This window comes from Papaver somniferum, chromosome 6 (assembly GCF_003573695.1).
Source record: "Papaver somniferum cultivar HN1 chromosome 6, ASM357369v1, whole genome shotgun sequence".
Classification (NCBI taxonomy): domain Eukaryota; kingdom Viridiplantae; phylum Streptophyta; class Magnoliopsida; order Ranunculales; family Papaveraceae; genus Papaver; species Papaver somniferum.
Genome location: NC_039363.1, coordinates 169,131,724 through 169,151,884, shown reverse-complemented (window position 1 = coordinate 169,151,884; position 20,161 = coordinate 169,131,724). Strand labels below are relative to the sequence as shown.

The window sequence follows — 20,161 nt, the reverse complement described above, 5'->3', positions numbered from 1 at the left end:
TCTTAAGACATATCTGATGGAATATAAAATTAATCTAATTGAATTAGTAAACCTTTAGATGTGCTAAAGATAGGTAATGAAAAGGTGTAGAACCATAAATGGGATTAGATTCATTAGATAGTTCACTTAGTTTATAACTAGAGAATTGTATGAGGTTATGTTATGAGCATTGTATGAGCCTATTGGCTAAATTCTTAGAGTGTTTCTGTGATTAACAGTTAGTCTATATTAATTAAACGATCGATCCAAAGGATGAACCAGTGGATTGAGGATCTCTAGGTAAGCGAGGCTTGTCATTAAATCAGGTGGGAACTTTGTAACCTTCTTGTAATCATTGAGCATTCTTTCTATTGCGAGCATGATGAGTCTTTATTACTTTTGGCATGTTTGTGTGATTTACTATCTATGTAAATGCATGTATGTGTCTTGATGTGCGTGTAATATGTAATGTATGAGTTCCCCGCAAGGAGTGTATGTGATTCCCCACGGCTCTTTGCTAAGTTAAGTATGACGGCTTCTTCCCCGTTTTAATATTACTTAGTAGGGCGGCTTCTTCCCCGTTTCAATATATTAGTAAGGCGGATTCTTCCCCGTTTCGATAGTATATAAATAATATATAGTAGGGCTGCTTCTTCCCCGTTATAATATTACCTAGTAGGGCAGCTTCTTCGCCGTTTCGTTATTATATATACTATTTTATTTTGGGGAAATCACTCGTGTGCATATTATACTTGGTCGACTAACTTTCTGATCTTGATAGTAATATCATGAATCATGGTTTGTATAAGCACTCTGTGTGGATGATGTTATTATTATTGATTAGGGTTGCTTTCGCGTCGTCTTCTCCAATGAGTTTGGAGAGGTTAGAGTGACACATGCTTCATGATGCAGAAATTATTGTATGATTAGTTTATTCTTATTTTCTTTAAATTTATATTCTTTTAGAACTGTGAAGTATGTTAGTGATTACCTGAGAGTTACATGTTTTCATTGATCACCCTTTTGGGATGATGTGCTCACTCATTCCCACTTCAGTTTCAGTTACCAGGAGGAATGATGCACATGAAGATACATGTTTCGTAGTTTAAAGCGTTACCGAACTGTGTTACATTTATGTACCTCGAATATGTGTATTCTTATTTATTATAAAACAACATACTAAAATATTAATATCATTTGAAAGTTCTCATTTATAAATATCAGAGTGTTGGGTATAAGTTTGGTTTTAGTTCACTTTATGTTTTTATGATTCTTAAAATCGTTAATCTGGAAATTGATTCCTCAATTAGGTTGTAATCCTATTATCTAAGCAGGTTTTAGTAATTGGGGCGTCACAGATTTCTTCAATTTCTTCTTCCTTATCATCTGTTTTTTCAGATTGATTATACACTACTTCATCAACATCACCAAGCTCAAAAGCAGCTTGCATAAATTTTGCAGCTAAATCTGAAACTGATTTTTCATTTTCTTCTTCCATTGGTTTGACTGAACTCAATCTATGATGATATAGAAAACTATTGAGTATATAAAAAGTGGTAGCTTGAAAACTTGCTTTATAATGCTTCAAACCTAGAAAAATCGGGGATTGACTTGAATTAGGTAAGATATTCATCCGATAATTTTGATTCTGAAGATATATAATTGACTGAGTATAATTTGCAGAGGGAAAGTTTGTCCAGCAAAGGAAACTACATAGCTGTGTAGAAGAGCGATAATTACGAGAGTAAATAAAGGACTCGGTTTGTAACGAACTTTTTGAAATTTGAATTTCACAAGGCGCGATTTTCCTGTAACCATTGAATCACTGTATCAACTCGGTAATGGAACATCTCTAGAAAAACAAGCTTGACAATCTGTAAGCACACCATAGCTTCAAAAATCTTAACAACAACTTTGGCAAACGCCTGCATCACAACTGAAAACAAGGTAAACACCATTTGGGATAAAATCAACTGCAAACACATCTGGAAGAAGAGAGATTAGTTAATCATAATATCTGAAAACAAAATTAAATTTTTTGAAAAACAAGACAGTAAAACTGATTAATAAGTTGAGAAATCTTAAAAGTATGATGACATCAAACTGATTAGAGTAGAAAATTGCAATCTTGCATTAAGAACTAATAGAAATCATAAGAAATTTGATGAAACTAGAAGACTGAGTTGACTCAGCTATTTCGCCCGATCCTCAGAGCTCTCTATCCATCGAGTTGACCAGTAAATTTGAACATTGAAATGCTCTAATTCCCATTATCATAATACTTTTGCTTCACTTAATTAAGATAATACACATTGATTACAACCCAAAGATGAGAGATCTTGAAGAAGTAATGCTTTAAGACTTATCAAACCCTATTACAGTTGATAATACAAGCTAGAGAACTTAGCGCATAAAAATGTTATTAGTAAATCCACTAACTAGTACTTGTGGTGGTAAGATCAACAAATGAGGCTGCAGCAGCAACAACACGCATCAAGACAACCATCAGCAAAAAGAATTTCGAATATTAGTGGTTGTGCTTTGGCTGGTTGTTGATGTGGAGCAGCAGGATATTCTGGTGGTGCCACTGCCATTACAGGGGGACCTTGATAATTACTTACCTGATAGAATTAACATATGAAGAAACAAAAATGTTAGTAGAGAACTCACTACAAAAATATAAAAGCAAAGAATAAAAGGGAATTCTACACAAGTACCCACCACCACCACCACAAAGTAGAGACTATAATCAGATCATAAAGTTAAGGTTTTGTTTCCTACAGTACGTTTCTAAGGTGTGAAACAACTCACAAATTGAGATAAAAGAAGAAGAAGAAAAAAAGGACTCAAAATTAAGACAAGTAGCTAAAAAAAACCATGATCAAAATCACAACTAGATGCATAATGGACAAAAATGGGAACTAAATTATACCTTGAGCAGGATTTGAGTCAGCATTGCTCATCTTGATCAATTAATTGCACTCAGAAATCACATAACAAACAGATGGCTTTGTATTTATAGATGAAAGAAAGAATTTTCGAGGAAATTAAGTTGATGGTTGTTTACTGAATCACACCATAATAATGTAGAACAAGTAAGTAGCTAGTTATAGTGATCATCATATACCTCTCTGTCAGTCTGTATATCTATATATGTAAGCGGCCTATCCGCGTTATAAAATAAAACAAGGAAAAAGCAAAGTGAGACCCGAAAGTCTTAAATGTATCCTAAAATGAGTTGATTGAAAGATGAGTGAAACCATCTCCAATGCTCGAAACTGCAACATGATTTTCTTCTCTTTAGTAGTTGGAATCCTAATTCAAGTAGTATATATATTGTCTCTTCTAATTGTCACTTTGCATACCGACGGTGATGCGGTGTCATAAATCAAAAGAATATCATTTCCATCAACTTTGATACTAATAAGATGTATTTATTGCGTGTTGAAAAAAATTTCGACGATTCTTTTTACTTTTTTTCTTTTATGCTTTCAGATTTATGGTTCCAGGCATATATATATAAGCCATGAATATGATTGTCGATTCTCAATCTGCCTCACTCTTCAATGTGTGTGTGCCTATATCTTACATTAAGCCTCAACTAATTGAACTGCTAATGTTAATTGATTACTCCTGCAAGTATTCAAATAAGATGGGCACAACAAAATTACAGTGTTTGAAATAGGACAACCATTATAACTGTTTTGTTTACATAAAATCAAGGCCAACTTATAACATCTGTTGATTCATAATTTACCCTGCTGGTAGTTGGAGTGTGTTATGAGCTTAACCTTCTCTGGCTCTAAAAATACTCTAGTTTCTTGAAAGGGGATGATGATATTAAAAACAATCTCATCCTTATTTAGTCATTTAACATAACATAAATCAAGTGGATTAGTTTCCTTTCAATTCTATAACCCATTTTTGGTGCTCAGTCTAGACTCTACATAACACACATGCAGGTTACTATATAGGTACAAGTAATAATTATATGGATGGATACATAGTCATCAGCAGCTAGGACGACAAAGGCATAAAGATAAACTTGCCCTTTTCCTACTGAACTGAATGGTTTCACTTGTAAATAAGAATCAAGTCAAGGGTATTCCCGAAAACTTCAGCTTATTTGAACTGCAAATGACTAATATTAATCAATAATGCTATATGTCCCAACTCTCAATCGGGTTTTCTGCAACCCAACTTAGGTGGCGCCTATGTGGACGTGAATCTTTACTGATTCTTTTTTATTTTCTTTTTTCTTTTTTTCTTTTTATAAAAGATATAAAATCCCACCGAATATCTGCAATATCCCATTTTTACTAATTAAATCCGATAAAATCCTTTGATAGAGGGGAATACCGTAAAATGGGAGGGAATCAGTAATACTCAACTGCTTCTTTTTCTTTTAAACAAACCCTAAGAAATCTCTATTGTAAGTTTGCTGAAGAAGAGATTTAGATGGTAAGAATCTAACTTAAAAAATCTGGCTATAATCTATAGTATTTTCATACCCAAATCAGCAAAATTGATGATCTCTTAGTGCAAATCTGATTGATGATTGTTTTACTAGTAGTCCTCTTTTTGTATGATTTTTTTTGTCAAGGAAGTAGGAACCATAAGCTGATCATACTACGTAGAATTGTAGATACAACAATATATGTAGATCTTGTTGTTTTATTTTTAACTTGGCTATGTTGATTGCAATCTTTCTTTTTTTATCTTTTATTTTGATATGTTACTGATTTGTATTTTTTTTTGGAAGACATGGAATAAGCTAAAGCTATCGATGATAAGATAGAAGGAAGAGAAGACGAAGATGTTAATCATGGGGCGCCGGTTGTTGGTATGACATTCGGCGATAGAGAAGAACTGTTCAACTTTTACAAGGATTACAGCAAACGATTAGGATTTGGGGTAAAGAAAAGATCAAACAGAAAAGATGATGAGGGGGTTCTAAGATGGACTACATTTACATGTACTAAGGCGGGTAAGACTGTGAGTAGAAGAAAAAATGCGTTGAAACCTCAACCTAGTAGTAGAACAGATTGCAAAGCTCAACTATCAACAAGTTTAGACATAGATGGTCGATGGAGAATTAATAGCATAAATCTTGTTCACAATCATACAATTTTGAGCCCTAGCCAATCTCGTTTTATTTCTTGTCACCGGTATATAAGTGATTCGGCGAAGAGAAGACTTGAAGTAAATGACCAGGCAGGAATCAAGGGAAGTAAAAGTTATAATTCTTTTGTGGTTGAAGAAGGCGGGCATGAAAATATTTCATTTTTAAAAAAAGGCGCCTTGAATTATATTCAGAAAGCACGAAATTTACAACTCGGGGAAGGTGATGCTCTTGCAGTTCAAAAATATTTTACAAAGATGCAAAGTTTGAACTCTGATTTCTTCTACGGTATGGACCTGGATGATGAGGGTCGCTTAAAGAATATGTTTTGGGCAGATCCAAGGAGTAGAGAAGCATACAAAGAATTTGTAGAAGTTGTCACATTTGACACTACTTATCTGACAAACAAGTATGCTATGCCTTTTGCTCCTTTTGTTGGTGTAAACCATCATGGTGAATCTATTTTATTTGGGTGTGGGCTGATTTCGAGTGAAGACAAAGATACATTTGCTTGGTTATTTGAAACATGGCTTACATGCATGCATGGAAAAGCTCCAGAAGGAATCATAACATATCAAGATAAAGCTATGCAAAACGGTATACAGATTGTGTTTCCAAATACCAAGCACCGTTGGTGCCTTTGGCATGTGATGAAAAAGTTACCTGAAAAATTTAGAAGCTACAAAAAGTATGAGGCTATTAGTCTCGATATGCTCGGTGTTGTTTACGATTCACAAGATCCTGAAGAATTTGAACGAGACTGGTCTGTGTTCCTTGAAGAATATAACTTGCATGAGAATGAATGGTTGACTACATTATATGATGAGAGACATCTTTGGGTGCCATGTTTCGTCAAATCCCATTTCTGGGCGGGGATGTCAACCACTCAAAGAAGTGAAAGCATTAACGCTTTCTTTAAGGATTATGTAACTTCCAAAACCACGTTGAAACAATTTGTTTATCAATATGAACAAGCAACAAATGAAAAAGTGGAAAAAGAAAGTCAGTATGATTTTAAATCGCACAATTCAATGCTATCAATTGTTACTACTTATGAGTATGAAGTACAAGTTCGAAATCTATATACCACATCAAAATTCAAAGAGTTTCAAGATGAACTGACAGGAATGATGTACTGTATATTCATGAGTTCCCAAGAAAACGATAATCTCTCAACTTATGGCATACGAGAAGATATCGTAGTTGGGGAAGGAAAAAAGAGAATGATTTTTACTATATCATATAAGAAAGATGAATGTGTTGTACAATGCAATTGTTGTTTGTGTGAATCCAGGGGAATCCTTTGCAGACACGCGTTGGCTGTCCTTATTCGAAATGATGTTGATGAATTTCCAGAAAAATATATTTTAAGGAGATGGAGGAAAGATGTGTCTCGGAGCCATACAAAGGTTAAAGTAAATTTTAATGCTTGTTCTGCAACTCCTGAACGAAAAAGGTATGATAAAATGTGTTCAGCCTTTATGAAAATTGCAGATCTTGCATCCACGAGCGAAGAACGTTGTACTCATGTTATTGAGTGGATGGATACTATGTCCACAAAATTAAATGATCCTAAAAACAGCAATGGTCTAGTGCTACTGTGCGCTCCAACAAATTACTTGATCCACATGTAGCTCAAACCAAAGGTCGACCAAAAAAGTTGAGATTAAAAACCAAATTCTGGGGAAAAAGATATATAAGAAAAAAGAAAAGAGATCAGTCCGAGGAAAATGCACAGGTACATTCTACTTTCACAATACTTAACATTCAATTACTTTCTTGAATTACTTATCGTACAAGTTAACTTATGGGGATGTTTTTGTAGGATGTTCAAGTCGATGTTCCTGTCAAAAAAACAAGAAAAAGAAACAACTCGAATCAGTCCAAGACTACAGCTGGTACTCCAAAGAAACCTAGAAAAAGGAACTCTAGAGCTCAATCGAGTAATACTATTCCAAAGAAATCTAGAGAAAGGAACACTAAAGTGGAATCGTGTAAGCATACTCCAAAGAAGCCTGGAAAAAGAAGCAAACTAAATCAGTATGCTCAAGATGATGAGGTAACCACTGCTCAGGATGTTGAGGTAATTACTTGGTATTATGTAAGGCAAAATTGTGTTTTTGATAACATATAAATGAAAAATCAAAAATTGAAGGATGAAAGAATATAGCCAAAAAATGTTCTATGAAGAAAGCATAGCCATAATCCCTGCCCACACGTACAATTTTTTTGGCACCTAAAAGGCTGCAAAGTGATGTCAGAAATATGAATTTTCAAACTTGTTTAGCTTTGTATAATCATCTATCATTACTTGGAAAGATTCTGAAGCTCTGGGGTGGTTTTAGTCACTTAATTTTTGGCATGATCAAAACTATATGTTGGTGACAGAGTGTTGATCATTTTCATAATGGATATTTATTTTCTTGATTTTGGTTGTATGTAGGTTTATCATCCCATACAATCATTTCCTCCAGAAATGGTAGAGGAGTCTCCCATCAATGAGAGCCTAGCAGTGTCCATGGGATCAAATGGCGAAGGAATTTCAACAGCCTAGGAGAAATACAAGAGAGTCTCACAATAAACCAGACACAAGAGAGCATTATGATGAGCTCACAAAGTGTCCTATTTAACTTCAAGCAAATGCAACAAGAACCCAATGGTTTCCCTGGACTAAAAGATCAAACCAGTGGATTATTTTGGTTTCGTGAATGAGGTTCCCTGTGTAGTAACCTCCAATCTAAAACAATTAATTTTATGTTTTTGTCTTTATTCTTGATGATAGCTAACTATGTTCATGTTATGTTATCTCTAGAGTCAATTTTCATTTTTTTGCTTCACTGATCTGTAGTATAAATTATTGGAAGGGTGAATGACATTTTGAACTCAATATTGTTTTGAGTAGATTGTTTGGTATTTTTATCATTGTTGTTATCTAATGCTTGATAAAAATCATCAGTTATTGGAAGGGTGAAGCAGTTGAGTATTACTGATTCCCGTCCATTTTACGGTATTCCCCTCTATCAAAGGATTTTATCGGATTTAATTAGTAAAAATGGGATATTGCAGATATTCGGTGGGATTTTGTATCTTTTATAAAAAGAAAAAAAAAAGAAAAAGGAAATAAAAAGAATCAGTAAAGATTCACGTCCACATAGACGCCACCTAAGTTGGGTCGCAGAAAACATGATTGAGAGTTGGGACATCAATTGATTAGTCCTGCAAGTATTAAGATAGGCACAACAAAATTACACTTCTTCTTTTTTTTCCCTATACTGAGAAGAAATTTCATTGCTGCAAAATCTGGTGGGTGTGAAGACCTTTGTTGTCAAAGAAAGAACCTTGAACTGATTTTCAGTCCGGTAGGGTGCACATACATTTCAATATGCGGTACCCACAGCAATAAGAACTTGTAAAGTTTGTTTTTTAGTTTTTGCTAGTGGGATTTTAATTCGCCCCAAATATAGGCTTCAACTACATTGCTATATTTGTATAATTGTTTTGTTCTGATCCTCTTTTTATTCACTCAAAGACTTTTTTAATCCAATGTTTTAGGCTTATGATCTTTAAATCACACCCCACAGTCAAAAAATAATTGAGCTATTTGATTATAATTTTATCCCATAAATAAATGAGTTATCTCATTAATATAATTTGATAGCTATGTTTATATTTGTTATGTAGGTGCTTCAAAATGCTTCTCAATTATACAAAGTTTACGAAAAATCATGGTATTGTTTGAGAAAAATCATGGTATTGTTTGAGAAATTAATCGATTCCAAATTTTACAAATTATTATCATAAAAGATACGATTATAACAACTACTTAAACATACTCTTCTTTTTTTTTTCTTTCTCATTGTCTTAATAATTACGCAAGCTATAAATAATTCAATTAATTTGGGACGGAGGAAGTGGGATACAACTATTACATTCACAAATCAATTCGAGAAGATATTTATTTTTCTCATTTAGAAAGAAGAAAAGAGAGGAACAATTGTCAATTTGTCATTTCATTTACTACCGACTGGTTTCTTCAAAGGGGATGATATTAAAAACAATCTCATCCTTATTTAGTCACTTAACATGATATAAATCAAGTGGAAGGAAGGATTAGTTTCCTTTCAAATTCTATAACCCATTTTTGGTGCTCAGTAAAGTAATAAGTAATAATACTCAGTAAAGTAATAAGTAATATAATAATATGGATGGATACATGGTCATCAGCGTTTTAGCTAGGCTAGGACGACAAAGGCATAAAGACAAACTTGCCTTTTTCCTACTGAATGGTTTCACTTGTAATTAAGAATCAAGCCAAGGGTATTCCCGAAAACTTCAGCTTATTTAAACTACAGCTTCTCCTCTCCACACTTACAGAAAAAAAAAAGAAAACAGCTTCTCCTCTGTTTCAGAGCAGAGCACCAACAGAGAGTAGTATACCTGAATCTCTCTCACATTCTGTGTTTCTTAGAAATGATGAAGAAAACTAAATATCCATCTCGATCAGTCTATCTTCTTACTGTTTTCTTGGTTGTAATCTTCACCATTTCATTTTCTACAACTACTTGCGTTGAAGCAAGAAAGAATCATCACCATAGAAATACCAAAAATCATCATGGGAACCAGCGTAGTCATCATGAGAAGAGAGGAAATTTCCATGTACCATCTCCTTCACCTATGCCTTCTTCAACACCTGCATTTGATCCTACACCACGAAACCCTTATATGAACAAATCAAACATTTTCGATGTTTTGTCTTTTGGTGCTAAAGGTGATGGGGTTGCAGATGATTTCAAGGTAACACATACTTGTTTTTGGTCGTCCTTTGAAATCCAAAAGAAAAAAGAAGAAGTAAAAACTACATGCTCTCAATTGTTTTGGTTTCCTTGCATTTAAAAGAGCCCCGAATTTTGTAAAATGTCATTTTTGGGAACAAATTTCATTTTCTTTTGTTTTCAGTTCATAATTTGCATCTTGCACTTGCAGGCATTACAAGCTGCATGGAAAGCTGCATGTAAAGTAGAAGGAGGAATAGTGGAAATTCCGTCAGAATTCAGGTTTCTCATAAGACCAATTTCACTTCAAGGTCCATGCAGACCTCACCTTGTTCTCCAGGTATACGCATGTTAGTAGGATTTGTGTTTGTTTAGTTTGATTTCCATGATTCATTAGCCAAATGAGATACAATTTTGATTTGATTTTTGATATGGAATAACAGATTGATGGGGTCATGTTAGCTTCACCAAATATAGGTTCATGGTCAAAGTCAGATTCATATCAATGGATAAACATCAAATGGGTTAAAAATTTCACAATTCAAGGGGGTGGAGTTGTTGATGGCCAAGATTTTGCTTGGTGGAAACCTAATGAAGTATGTAGTATGTGAGAGATTCTCTATAATAACGAAAACATTTTATTTACTTTCAGTGCTAAGCAATTCTGTTTTTTCTCTTTGCAGCAGCAGAAGACATCGAAACACATGCAGGATATGAAACCAACTGTAAGAAGGGATCCCTTTCTTAATTATGACGAATTATCTAATTACATGTCTTCCCTTACTTACTAAGACTTGCAATTTTGGGTGCAGGCGTTGAGATTCTATGAGAGCTCCGGTGTTACGGTTCGACACATAAGCATCATTGTTAATAGTCCATTGTTCCACTTGAAATTCGATAATTCAAGCTTTATAAATGTCAACAATGTTACGATGGTTTCCCCTGGGAGTAGCCGAAACAAAAATGGAATTCATCTCCAAAACAGCCAACATGTAGAAATCCAACACTCCAACGGTAAGTAATAAAATTAAGAGTAAGACCCGTTAAGCTTTGAGTATGTGATTTTCAATTTTACTTGATAGGACCATGTCTAAACTACCTAATTAATAACGGCCATCATAAGTACCAGAATAATCTAAAAGGATAAAGAGATTTTGGTGTTAGTAAAAGATTTGAAATACCATCATGTAGTGTACTGGCCGGGTATTGCACAAACTGGGAAGTTTTTAGAGCACAAATACCCTACTCTTTATAAATGAAAAAGCCCCTTCACAGTTGAGAGTCATAAGTCCTTGAAAGGCTAATACTAATACCCTATAAGTCTTATTCGTGCAGCTGCTTTAGGTGAATGGAAACTTTTGCAAAGCAACATTGGGGTTTCAGCAATGCACATGCAACTGCTTCACAATGATCGTGTGATTATCTTCGATAGGACCAATTTCGGTCGTTCTAATCTATCGTTGCCTAATGGTGTGTGTCGTCATCGTAAGGATGAGGTTCTTAAGGTGGATTGCACAGCTCACTCCATTGAGTACAATGTTGATGCTAACTCGTTTCGGCCATTAATGGTTCAAACCGATACGTGGTGCTCTTCGGGATCTGTTTTGGCGAACGGGAGTTTACTGCAAACAGGAGGCCACGATGCTGGTAAAAAGAAGTATAGAGTTTTCCGTCCCTGTGCTACCTGTGATTGGCAAGAATTCGATGGTTTGAATGCGCCAAGATGGTATGCTACAAATCATATATTGCCTGATGGAAGGGTTATTGTTATTGGTGGTCGACGGGCGTTTAGTTACGAATTTTACCCGACAACAAAAACACTTATCAATTTCCCATTTCTAGTTGAAACAAATGATAAAGGTGAAGAGAATAATCTATATCCTTTCGTTCATCTAAATGTAGACGGAAACTTGTTCATCTTTGCGAATAACCGAGCTATCTTATTCGACTACAACAAAAACACCATCGTACGAACGTACCCACAAATACCTGGTGCCGACCCAAGAAATTATCCAAGCTCAGGTTCATCAGTACTACTTCCCTTGAGCGCTGCTGGCACTGAAGCTGAGGTTTTGATTTGCGGCGGTGCACCGAAAGGTTCGTATGCTCAAGCCAAGAAACGAATCTCCTACCTCACTGCTTTGAGGACATGTGGGAGAATGAAAATTACAGATTCTTCACCTCAATGGTTCGTGGAAAGCATGCCAACACCTAGGGTCATGGGTGATATGGTTTTACTTCCTGATGGCAGTGTTTTAATCCTTAATGGCGCTTCAAGTGGAACAGCTGGGTGGGGATTCGCTCGAAACCCGGTTCTAAGTCCGGTTATTTATCGACCAGACAATGCAGTCGGATCAAGGTTCGAAATACAAGCTCCATCAAGTAAACCAAGAATGTACCACTCCACTGCAGTTTTACTGAGAGATGGTAGGGTCCTAATAGGTGGCAGTAACACCCATGATGGTTACAAATTCTATGGAGTTGATTTCCCCACCGACTTGACTTTAGAAGCGTTCTCGCCAGCATATTTGGGTTCAGAGTTCGCCAGTATCCGACCTACCATTCTATCTCCTACAGCACAAACAAATCTCAAGTATGGAGAAATTTTGAGGGTTCGGTATACAGTTTCAGGCAGACTTAGCCCACGGGGAGTAACTGTTACAATGATATCCCCTTCTTTCACGACGCATTCTTTTTCGATGAACCAAAGGTTTCTGCATTTGGGAGGTGGAAACTCCCTTAAGGTCTCAAACTCAACATACATTACTCAAGTAAGAACGCCCAAGTCTAGCACTCTCGCCCCATCCGGGTACTACATATTGTATGTTATTCATCAAGGTATTCCTAGTGAGGGAACTTGGGTTCATATCGAGTGATTTTATATCTTTCTCGGTTAGTAGATTGTAATAGCATTTAAGTGTGGAAATTAGAATATATTTACGCATTCGAAGTATTGAAAAACTTGAAACGATTGTATCATTGGCAATGAAATTATTGAGCATTTTGTTAACTTACTTGGCGAAGAAATACATTGAATACTCAGCACAAGTTGCCCAACTATAAGTTCCAACAGGTTGTTGTCCTTTATAATAGAATATTATCTTCTTATTGTATTTAGAAGAATAATCTCCGACTTAACTATTTGTAATTCCCAAAGATATTATTATTGGATATATAATCAAATCCCGGAGAACAATTCTCTCCAAGGACACTATCATCGAATCCAAGATGGTATCGGCCCCTTTTTGATCCTTTTTTCTCTAAAATTTTAAAACAATGGCAGGTGAGAAAAAATCCATTCACCCAGCTTTTGCCATCAACAACATCAAAATCCTAATTCCTGTTCTCTTAGATATCAAACAAGATGAATATTCTCTTAAAATCTATTTTGAGAATATATTCTTTTCATTGATTAGCCAATCCTTTACATACGATATATATAGATACATACCTAAAACAGAATATCTACAAGATATGTTTCCTAGTCTAAAACGAACTGTGACTGAAATATAGGAAAGTTACAACAAAAACACAAGACTCGGAAGGTCGCTGTGAAGACTCGGCTGCTGTGAAGACTTGTTCCGGGGTTGTGGTGCCACTTCCATGGCACACAATATGTATACGTCCAATACCCCCCCCTCCCCCCCTTGTTGGAGCGGACGTGAGGTCGGACGCCCAACTTGCTGACAAGACGTCTAAAATGATCCACACCAAGTGGTTTAGTAAAGAGATCAGCTAATTGAGCTGCAGAAGTAATGTGAGTTGGTTTGATAAACCAGAAACTATTTTTTCGCGAACAAAATAAAATCGATTTCAATATGTTTAGTCCGTTCATGAAATACCGGATTTTCAGAGATGTGAATAGCAGCCTGATTGTCACAATAGACTGGAATTGGCTTCGGAATATTAATACGAAGATCAGTGAATAAATAATATAACCATTGTAACTCAGAAGTTACCCTGGCTAGAGCTCTATATTCTGCCTCAGCAGAAGAAAGGGAAATAGTGGGTTGTTTCTTGGACTTCCAAGAAAGAGGGATAGTACCTAACATGGTGAAATAACCTGCCGTAGAACGACGAGTAGTCGGACAACCCGCCCAATCCGAGTCAGTATAACCAACAAGGGAAAGTGAGCTAGTGGCAGACAGAAAAATGCCGTGAGCAACCGTACCCTTTAGATAACGAACAACTCGATAAGCAGCATCCAGATGACCAGAACAAGGATGTTGCAAGAATTGACTTAAATAATTCACAGAAAAAGTGATATCAGGACGAGTGACCTGAAGATATAGTAGACGACCAATTAAGCGTCGATAAATACTTGGATCAGAGATAGGATCACCTGAGTTTGGTAATAATTTAAGGTGTTGCTCCATAGGAGACAGAGCAGGTTTAGCACCTAATAGACCAGAATCCTGAACAATATCTAGAATATACTTACGTTGTCCCAGAAAAATACCATGTGGAGAACGAGAAACTTCAATGCCCAGAAAATATTGCAAACGCCTAGATTTTTGAGTGAAAATTTGGCTTCAAGTTTATGGATGAGTTGCTGGATAGCAAGATTGTTATTTCCTGTAATAATGATATCATCGACATAAACCAAAAGATAAATAGAGATGGCGTCAGAATGAAAAATAAAAAGTGAATAATCAGCACGAGACTGGATAAAACCTTCCTCCAGTAAAGCAGTAGAAAATTTAGCAAACCATTGACGAGACGCTTGCTTAAGACCATAAAGATTTATTGAGTTTATAAACACGAGTGTCACCCTTTGTTTGAAAACCAGGAGGAAGTTTCATATATATTTCTTCATGAAGATCCCCTTGTAAAAAGGCATTATTGACATCGAGTTGATGAAGAGGCCAATTAAAAATTGCAGCTACAGATAATAAAACACGGACAATAACTAATTTAGCAACAGGGGCAAAAGTGTCATGATAGTCAATACCTTCCTGTTGTGTGTATCCTTTGGCAACAAGACGCGCCTTACGACGATCAATATCACCATTCGGCTTGTATTTAATCTTGAATACCCATTTACAACCAATAGCAGATTTTCCAGGTGGAAGAGTGGTCATAGTAAAAGTATCGTTATCAAGTAAAGCAGTATGCTCTTTTACGATGGCATCACGCCATTCTGGATGTTTAATAGCTTCCGTAAAAGAGCGTGGTTCATCATTAGAAATAACCGAAGAGAGAAAAGCACGATGCTGCGAAGTAAATTTATCAAAAGAAATGTAATTGGTAAGAGGATACAGAGAATTAGACATACCTTTAGAAACAGAGCAAACATAATCCTTCAGATGAGATGGACGAGTATGTGTTCTATGTGACCTGCGTAAATTAGTATCACTAGGAGGAGTTATTTCATTAAAGGAGATGTCCGGAGAGGGAGACACAAGAGGAGGGTCAGTTGCATGTGAATTATGATCATTCAGAGTAGGCGGAGAAGAAGTCGAGTCAGCAACTGGCAAAGAAGATAAATTAGGAGAGTGAGTATCAATGACAGAATGGGAAGGAGGAACAGATATTGAGTCTTCATAGAAAAAATCAGTATCTGTAGAAGGGGAAAGTACAGTATCAGAAGTGAATTTAGCATCTTTGAAGGGAAACAAATGCTCATGAAAGACAACATCTCTAGATACATAAGTTATTTTTGTGGAGATATCCAAAATGATGTAACCCTTGTGGTTATGAGGATACCCCAAGAAAACACCAGGCTTAGCCCGTGAGTCAAATTTAGAATGAATCTTTGTGTTTCGAGCATAACATAGACAACCAAAAACACGTAGATGACGATAATTAGGGAGAACACCGAGAAGAACTTCATGAGGAGTTTTATGCTTCAAAATGGGGGTTGGCATTTTATTAATAAGATAACACGCCGTGAGTAAACATTCTCCCCAATAAGTGAGTGGTAAATGCGATTGAAAACGAAGAGCACGAGCTATGCTGAGAAGATGACGATGTTTGCGTTCCACAACACCATTTTGTTGAGGGGTGGAAACACAACTGCGTTGATGATGAATGCCATGGGATTTAAACCAGGATTGCATGTCTTGAGATAAGAACTCAGAGCCATTATCGGATTGTACTCTTTGCAATATGGAAAGAAATGGAATGGAATTACCAGTGGATATTGTATCTATATTGTGAGAATATTGAGTAATAACAAAATTAAAAAAATATGTGAGAAATTTAAAAGTTTCACTCTTGAGGTGCATGAGATAAACCCACGTACAGCAGGAAAAGTCATCAACTATGGTTAAAAAATACTTTGCACCAGTGAGGGAAGGTGTCATAAAAGGACCCCAGATATCACAATGAATAAGTTCAAAACATCGTTTTGAAGACACTGAATTTTTATTAAGAGACAAACGGCTTTGTTTAGCCAATGGACAGACATCACAAAAGTGATTAGAACTAGATTTAATATAGGGAAAAGTACGACAAAGCAATTTAAAACGATCAAGACTAGGATGACCTAGTCTGCAGTGCCAAACATCGGCAGTAGTTTTATTACATAAGATTCTATTGAAAGACTGTTGCGGATGGGCTTGGAGATGATATAAGCCAGAGATAAAATCACCCCGACCAATCACTGCTCTCGTGACACGGTCCTGAAAGAAACAAACATTTTCAAAGAAATACAATGCAATTAGTTTGGCGAGTTAATTGACTCACAGAGATGAGATTGAACTTGAAATTAGGAATGTGATGTACATTCGACAATTTTAGAGTAGGCGAAAAAACAACTTCTCCAATATGTTTAACCACATAGAATGAGCCATCCGGGAGTTGCATGAGAATAGATGATTGAACAGGCATATAAGAGGTGAAGTAATGCAGTGAGTTGCAGATATGGTGTGTGGCCCCACTGTCCACAAACCATGGATCAACAAAAGAGGTGGAGAGAAGCTTACCAGCAAAGTTGGCACGAGCATCTTGCTGCGGAGGTTCAGGCGCAGGGTTGATCAAGGCCAAGAGACGGGCATATTGGTAAGCAGACAAGGAAGGAAGAGCATGTGGTGCAGCAGATGGGTCAGCGGACAGAGTTGTGGCAGCAACAGTCATGTGCAGAGGCGCATTTGCCGAAAGCTGCTGTGAAGAACTGGTGGCAGGGGGAAAACCATGAAGCCTGAAGCACTTATCGCGAACATGTCCCAGCCTGTTGCAATAGTCGCAGAAGGGGCGCTGACGCTTGTTTTGGTTAGATGGCAGATGAGAACTGGAGTTGAACTGTCGAGATGAAGCAAGAGCAGCAGCGTCAACAGTTGGCAGAGGAGTATGAGTAATATGCTGCTGTTCCTCCTCCTGCTGGACTAGATTGAAGATGCGAAGAGCACTGGGAAAAGGGTCCATGGTGAGTATCTGACTACGAAGGTTGGAGAACCTGTCGTGGAATCCCTGCAGAAATTCCATGGCACGTTCTCGTTCGAGTCGCTCAATCATGTGCTTGCCAGCACCACATATACATGCCTCCGTAGAAGCAACCAGGGAGTCATATTGATCCCAAAGAGTTTTGATCTTTGTATAGTAAAGAGATACAGGCATTGACTCCTGTTTGATTGAAGCAATTGAAGATTTTAAACGAAACAAAATAGGAGCATTGGAGACACAAAACCTGATTTGCAGATCTTTCCAGATAGCATGAGAGTTGGCAGCATACAAGCAGCTAGCCCTGATATCTGGTTGGCAAGAGTTCAGGAGCCAACTGCCCACGAGATCATCGCATCTCTTCCAGCATTGGAACTGTAACGGATCTGTTGGAGGAGGAAGCGAGCCATCAACAAAGCCAAGCTTCCCTTTGGCATTCAGAGATTTGGTAATGCCCCTAACCCAGGAACCGTAATTGTCCCCTTGTAAAGGAGGAGAAGAAAGAATGGTTGCAGGGTTATCACTAGGATGGATGATATAAGGATCTAAAGTGCTAGGATGATTGGAAGAATTGAGCAAAGTTTCATTGTTATGTGATGGAATATTATCATGCACAGGAGAGTTGGGAGAAGATTGGTTGGATCCAGACATGATGAAAAGAAATAAAACTACAGAGACGGCAGTAGAGATGAAGCGGAAGAATGTGTTTCCTAGGATCTACAAGGATACCATCTTAAAATCTATTTTGAGAATATATTCTTTTCATTGATTAGCCAATCCTTTACATACGATATATATAGATAATACCTAAAACAGAATATCTACAAGATATGTTTCCTAGTCTAAAACGAACTGTGACTGAAATATAGGAAAGTTACAACAAAAACACAAGACTCGGAAGGTCGCTGTGAAGACTCGGCTGCTGTGAAGACTTGTTCCGGGGTTGTGGTGCCACTGCCATGGCACACAATATATATACGTCCAATATATTCCTCATGGGTTTTTCTTTTCGAACTTCATCTCCAAGCACACAGATTACTTTTTCTCATCAATGGTTCAACAAAACCTGCGGATATTGATGACGACACCGAAAAACAGCTAGATGCTCTCTGTCGTCAATGGATATTCGCCACCATGATCAAAGATTTGATGCTTACCGTTCTCAAGAAAGGCAAAACTGCAAAGGAGATTTGGGATCATCTTAAGACTCTTTTTCAAGACAACAAAGGCAGCCGTGCTGCACATCTCGAAAGTAAGTTTGTCAATCTTAAATTTTCTGATTGTGCTAGTATTGATGATTATTGTGACAAGCTAAAATCACTGTCCGATCGTTTGAGTGATCTTGATTTTCCAATGAACGACAAACGACTTGTTATTCGATTGGTTAACGGTCTTTCGGAGGAGTACAACACCGTAGCATCATTTATACAGCAGTCCATGCCCTCATTTGATGCTGCAAGATCACAGCTTCGCACCGAAGAGATACGACGAGCACAACACTCCATCACAACAGCTCCAACTGCCCTCGCTGTCGTTTCTTCATCAACGAACAGAACCAGCTCCCGTTCGCACAACAGCTCCACCAAACGTGGTCCCAAGGCCCAATCTGGTGACAGGCGTCATGGACCAAGCCCAGGTGCGTCTACTACATCCATTCCACCTCTTCTGCCGACTCCAACAGGCCCACGTCCATCCATGCCATGCTACTCACCGTACTGGCAACCTTCTTGGGACGTACCACCCTGCCCCTATCCCACTCAGGCCTGGAAGCCATTTGAACGTCAACGCAGGCCACCCAACACCAACTTTCGCAAAAACCAACGTGGTCGTTCCCCTGGAAGTGGTCGTGGACAAGCATACATTGCTCCTACAACTGAATCATTGCAACCAGCGGACATTGCTAAGGCGTATACATCCATGCATCTCCAACAACCTGATGATGCCTTCTACATGGACACCGGTGCCACTTCGCATCTTACCGCTGATTCAGGTACTTTACATAACGTTTTCAATTCTAGAAATGTACGATCCATCTTAGTTGGCAATGGTAATAGCATTCCAGTTACGGCTAGTGATACCAAGCTTATAACCCTTCCTTCTCGCACCCTTCAACTCAAAAATACTCTTGTTGTTCCCGATATCATTAAAAACTTAATTTCTGTTCGTAAGTTCACTACTGATAATCGTGTTTCTGTTGAGTTTGATCCTTCTGGCTTTTCTGTGAAGGATCTGAGTTCGAGGAAGATTATCCTTCGATGTGATAGTTCTGGGGAGCTCTACCCTATCACCAACTCTGTCGTGCCACCTACAAAATCGTCCCAGTCTTCTCCCATTTCCTTTGCTGTCTTTTCGCCAGACATTTGGCATAGCCGCCTTGGCCACCCTGGCAAGGCCATTTTAGATGTCTTACGCAAAAATAATTCTATTCATTGTAATAAGAATAATTCTTCTCAACTTTGTCATTCTTGTAAAGTTAGTAAACATGTTCGATTGTCATTTTATGAATCTAGTTCCATTACTTTTGCACCTTTTGATATCATACATAGCAATTTATGGACCTGTCAATTACATATCGATACCGGTTTTCGATATTATCTTATATTGCTTGATGATTTTATCAACTATCTATGGGTCTACCCTTTGAAATTCAAGTCCCAAGTTTATAGCAAATTTTTGGAATTTCGTTCTTTCGTTCAAACTCAATTTGAACGCAAAATAAAATGTTTTCAATGTGACATGGGTCGTGAATTTGACAACTCTTCCTTCCATACCTTTGCTCGTGACAATGGTCTTGTTTTTCGTTTCTCTTGCCCCCAAACTTCATCCCAAAATGGCAAGGCCGAACGCATGATATGCCGTGTCAATGATCTTACCCGAACTCTTATGTCTCACGCTTCCGTTCCCCCCC

The 20,161-nt window shown here is 37.3% G+C and overlaps 2 protein-coding genes and 1 long non-coding RNA gene across 4 annotated transcripts; 2 read left to right on the top strand and 1 right to left on the bottom strand.

Moving 5' to 3' along the window:
* Positions 1-2,243: 2,243 nt before the first annotated feature.
* LOC113286403 lies at positions 2,244-3,048 on the bottom strand. Its single transcript, XR_003329270.1, has 2 exons — positions 2,912-3,048; positions 2,244-2,600 (listed from the first exon to the last, which is right to left on the bottom strand). It is a non-coding gene; the product is annotated as an uncharacterized LOC113286403 (long non-coding RNA).
* A 1,776-nt stretch (positions 3,049-4,824) lies between these two features.
* On the top strand, positions 4,825-7,655 carry LOC113291788 (protein FAR-RED IMPAIRED RESPONSE 1-like). Its single transcript, XM_026541281.1, has 3 exons — positions 4,825-6,693; positions 6,927-7,184; positions 7,545-7,655. Exons 1-3 carry the CDS (start codon positions 4,825-4,827, stop codon positions 7,653-7,655), a joined length of 2,238 nt encoding a protein of 745 aa, XP_026397066.1.
* Positions 7,656-9,489: 1,834 nt separating this feature from the next.
* LOC113290081 (aldehyde oxidase GLOX-like) lies at positions 9,490-12,883 on the top strand. 2 transcript variants are annotated; one of them, XM_026539606.1, is made up of 6 exons: positions 9,490-9,895; positions 10,085-10,213; positions 10,317-10,469; positions 10,560-10,598; positions 10,686-10,887; positions 11,209-12,883. In XM_026539606.1, the coding sequence occupies exons 1-6, from the start codon at positions 9,572-9,574 to the stop codon at positions 12,747-12,749; spliced, it is 2,388 nt and encodes a 795-aa protein (XP_026395391.1). In that variant the 5' UTR covers positions 9,490-9,571; the 3' UTR covers positions 12,750-12,883. The 2 variants fall into 2 exon arrangements, with proteins under 2 accessions (XP_026395391.1, XP_026395390.1); XM_026539605.1 differs by having other exon boundaries at positions 10,557-10,598.
* The last annotated feature ends 7,278 nt before the right edge of the window (positions 12,884-20,161 follow it).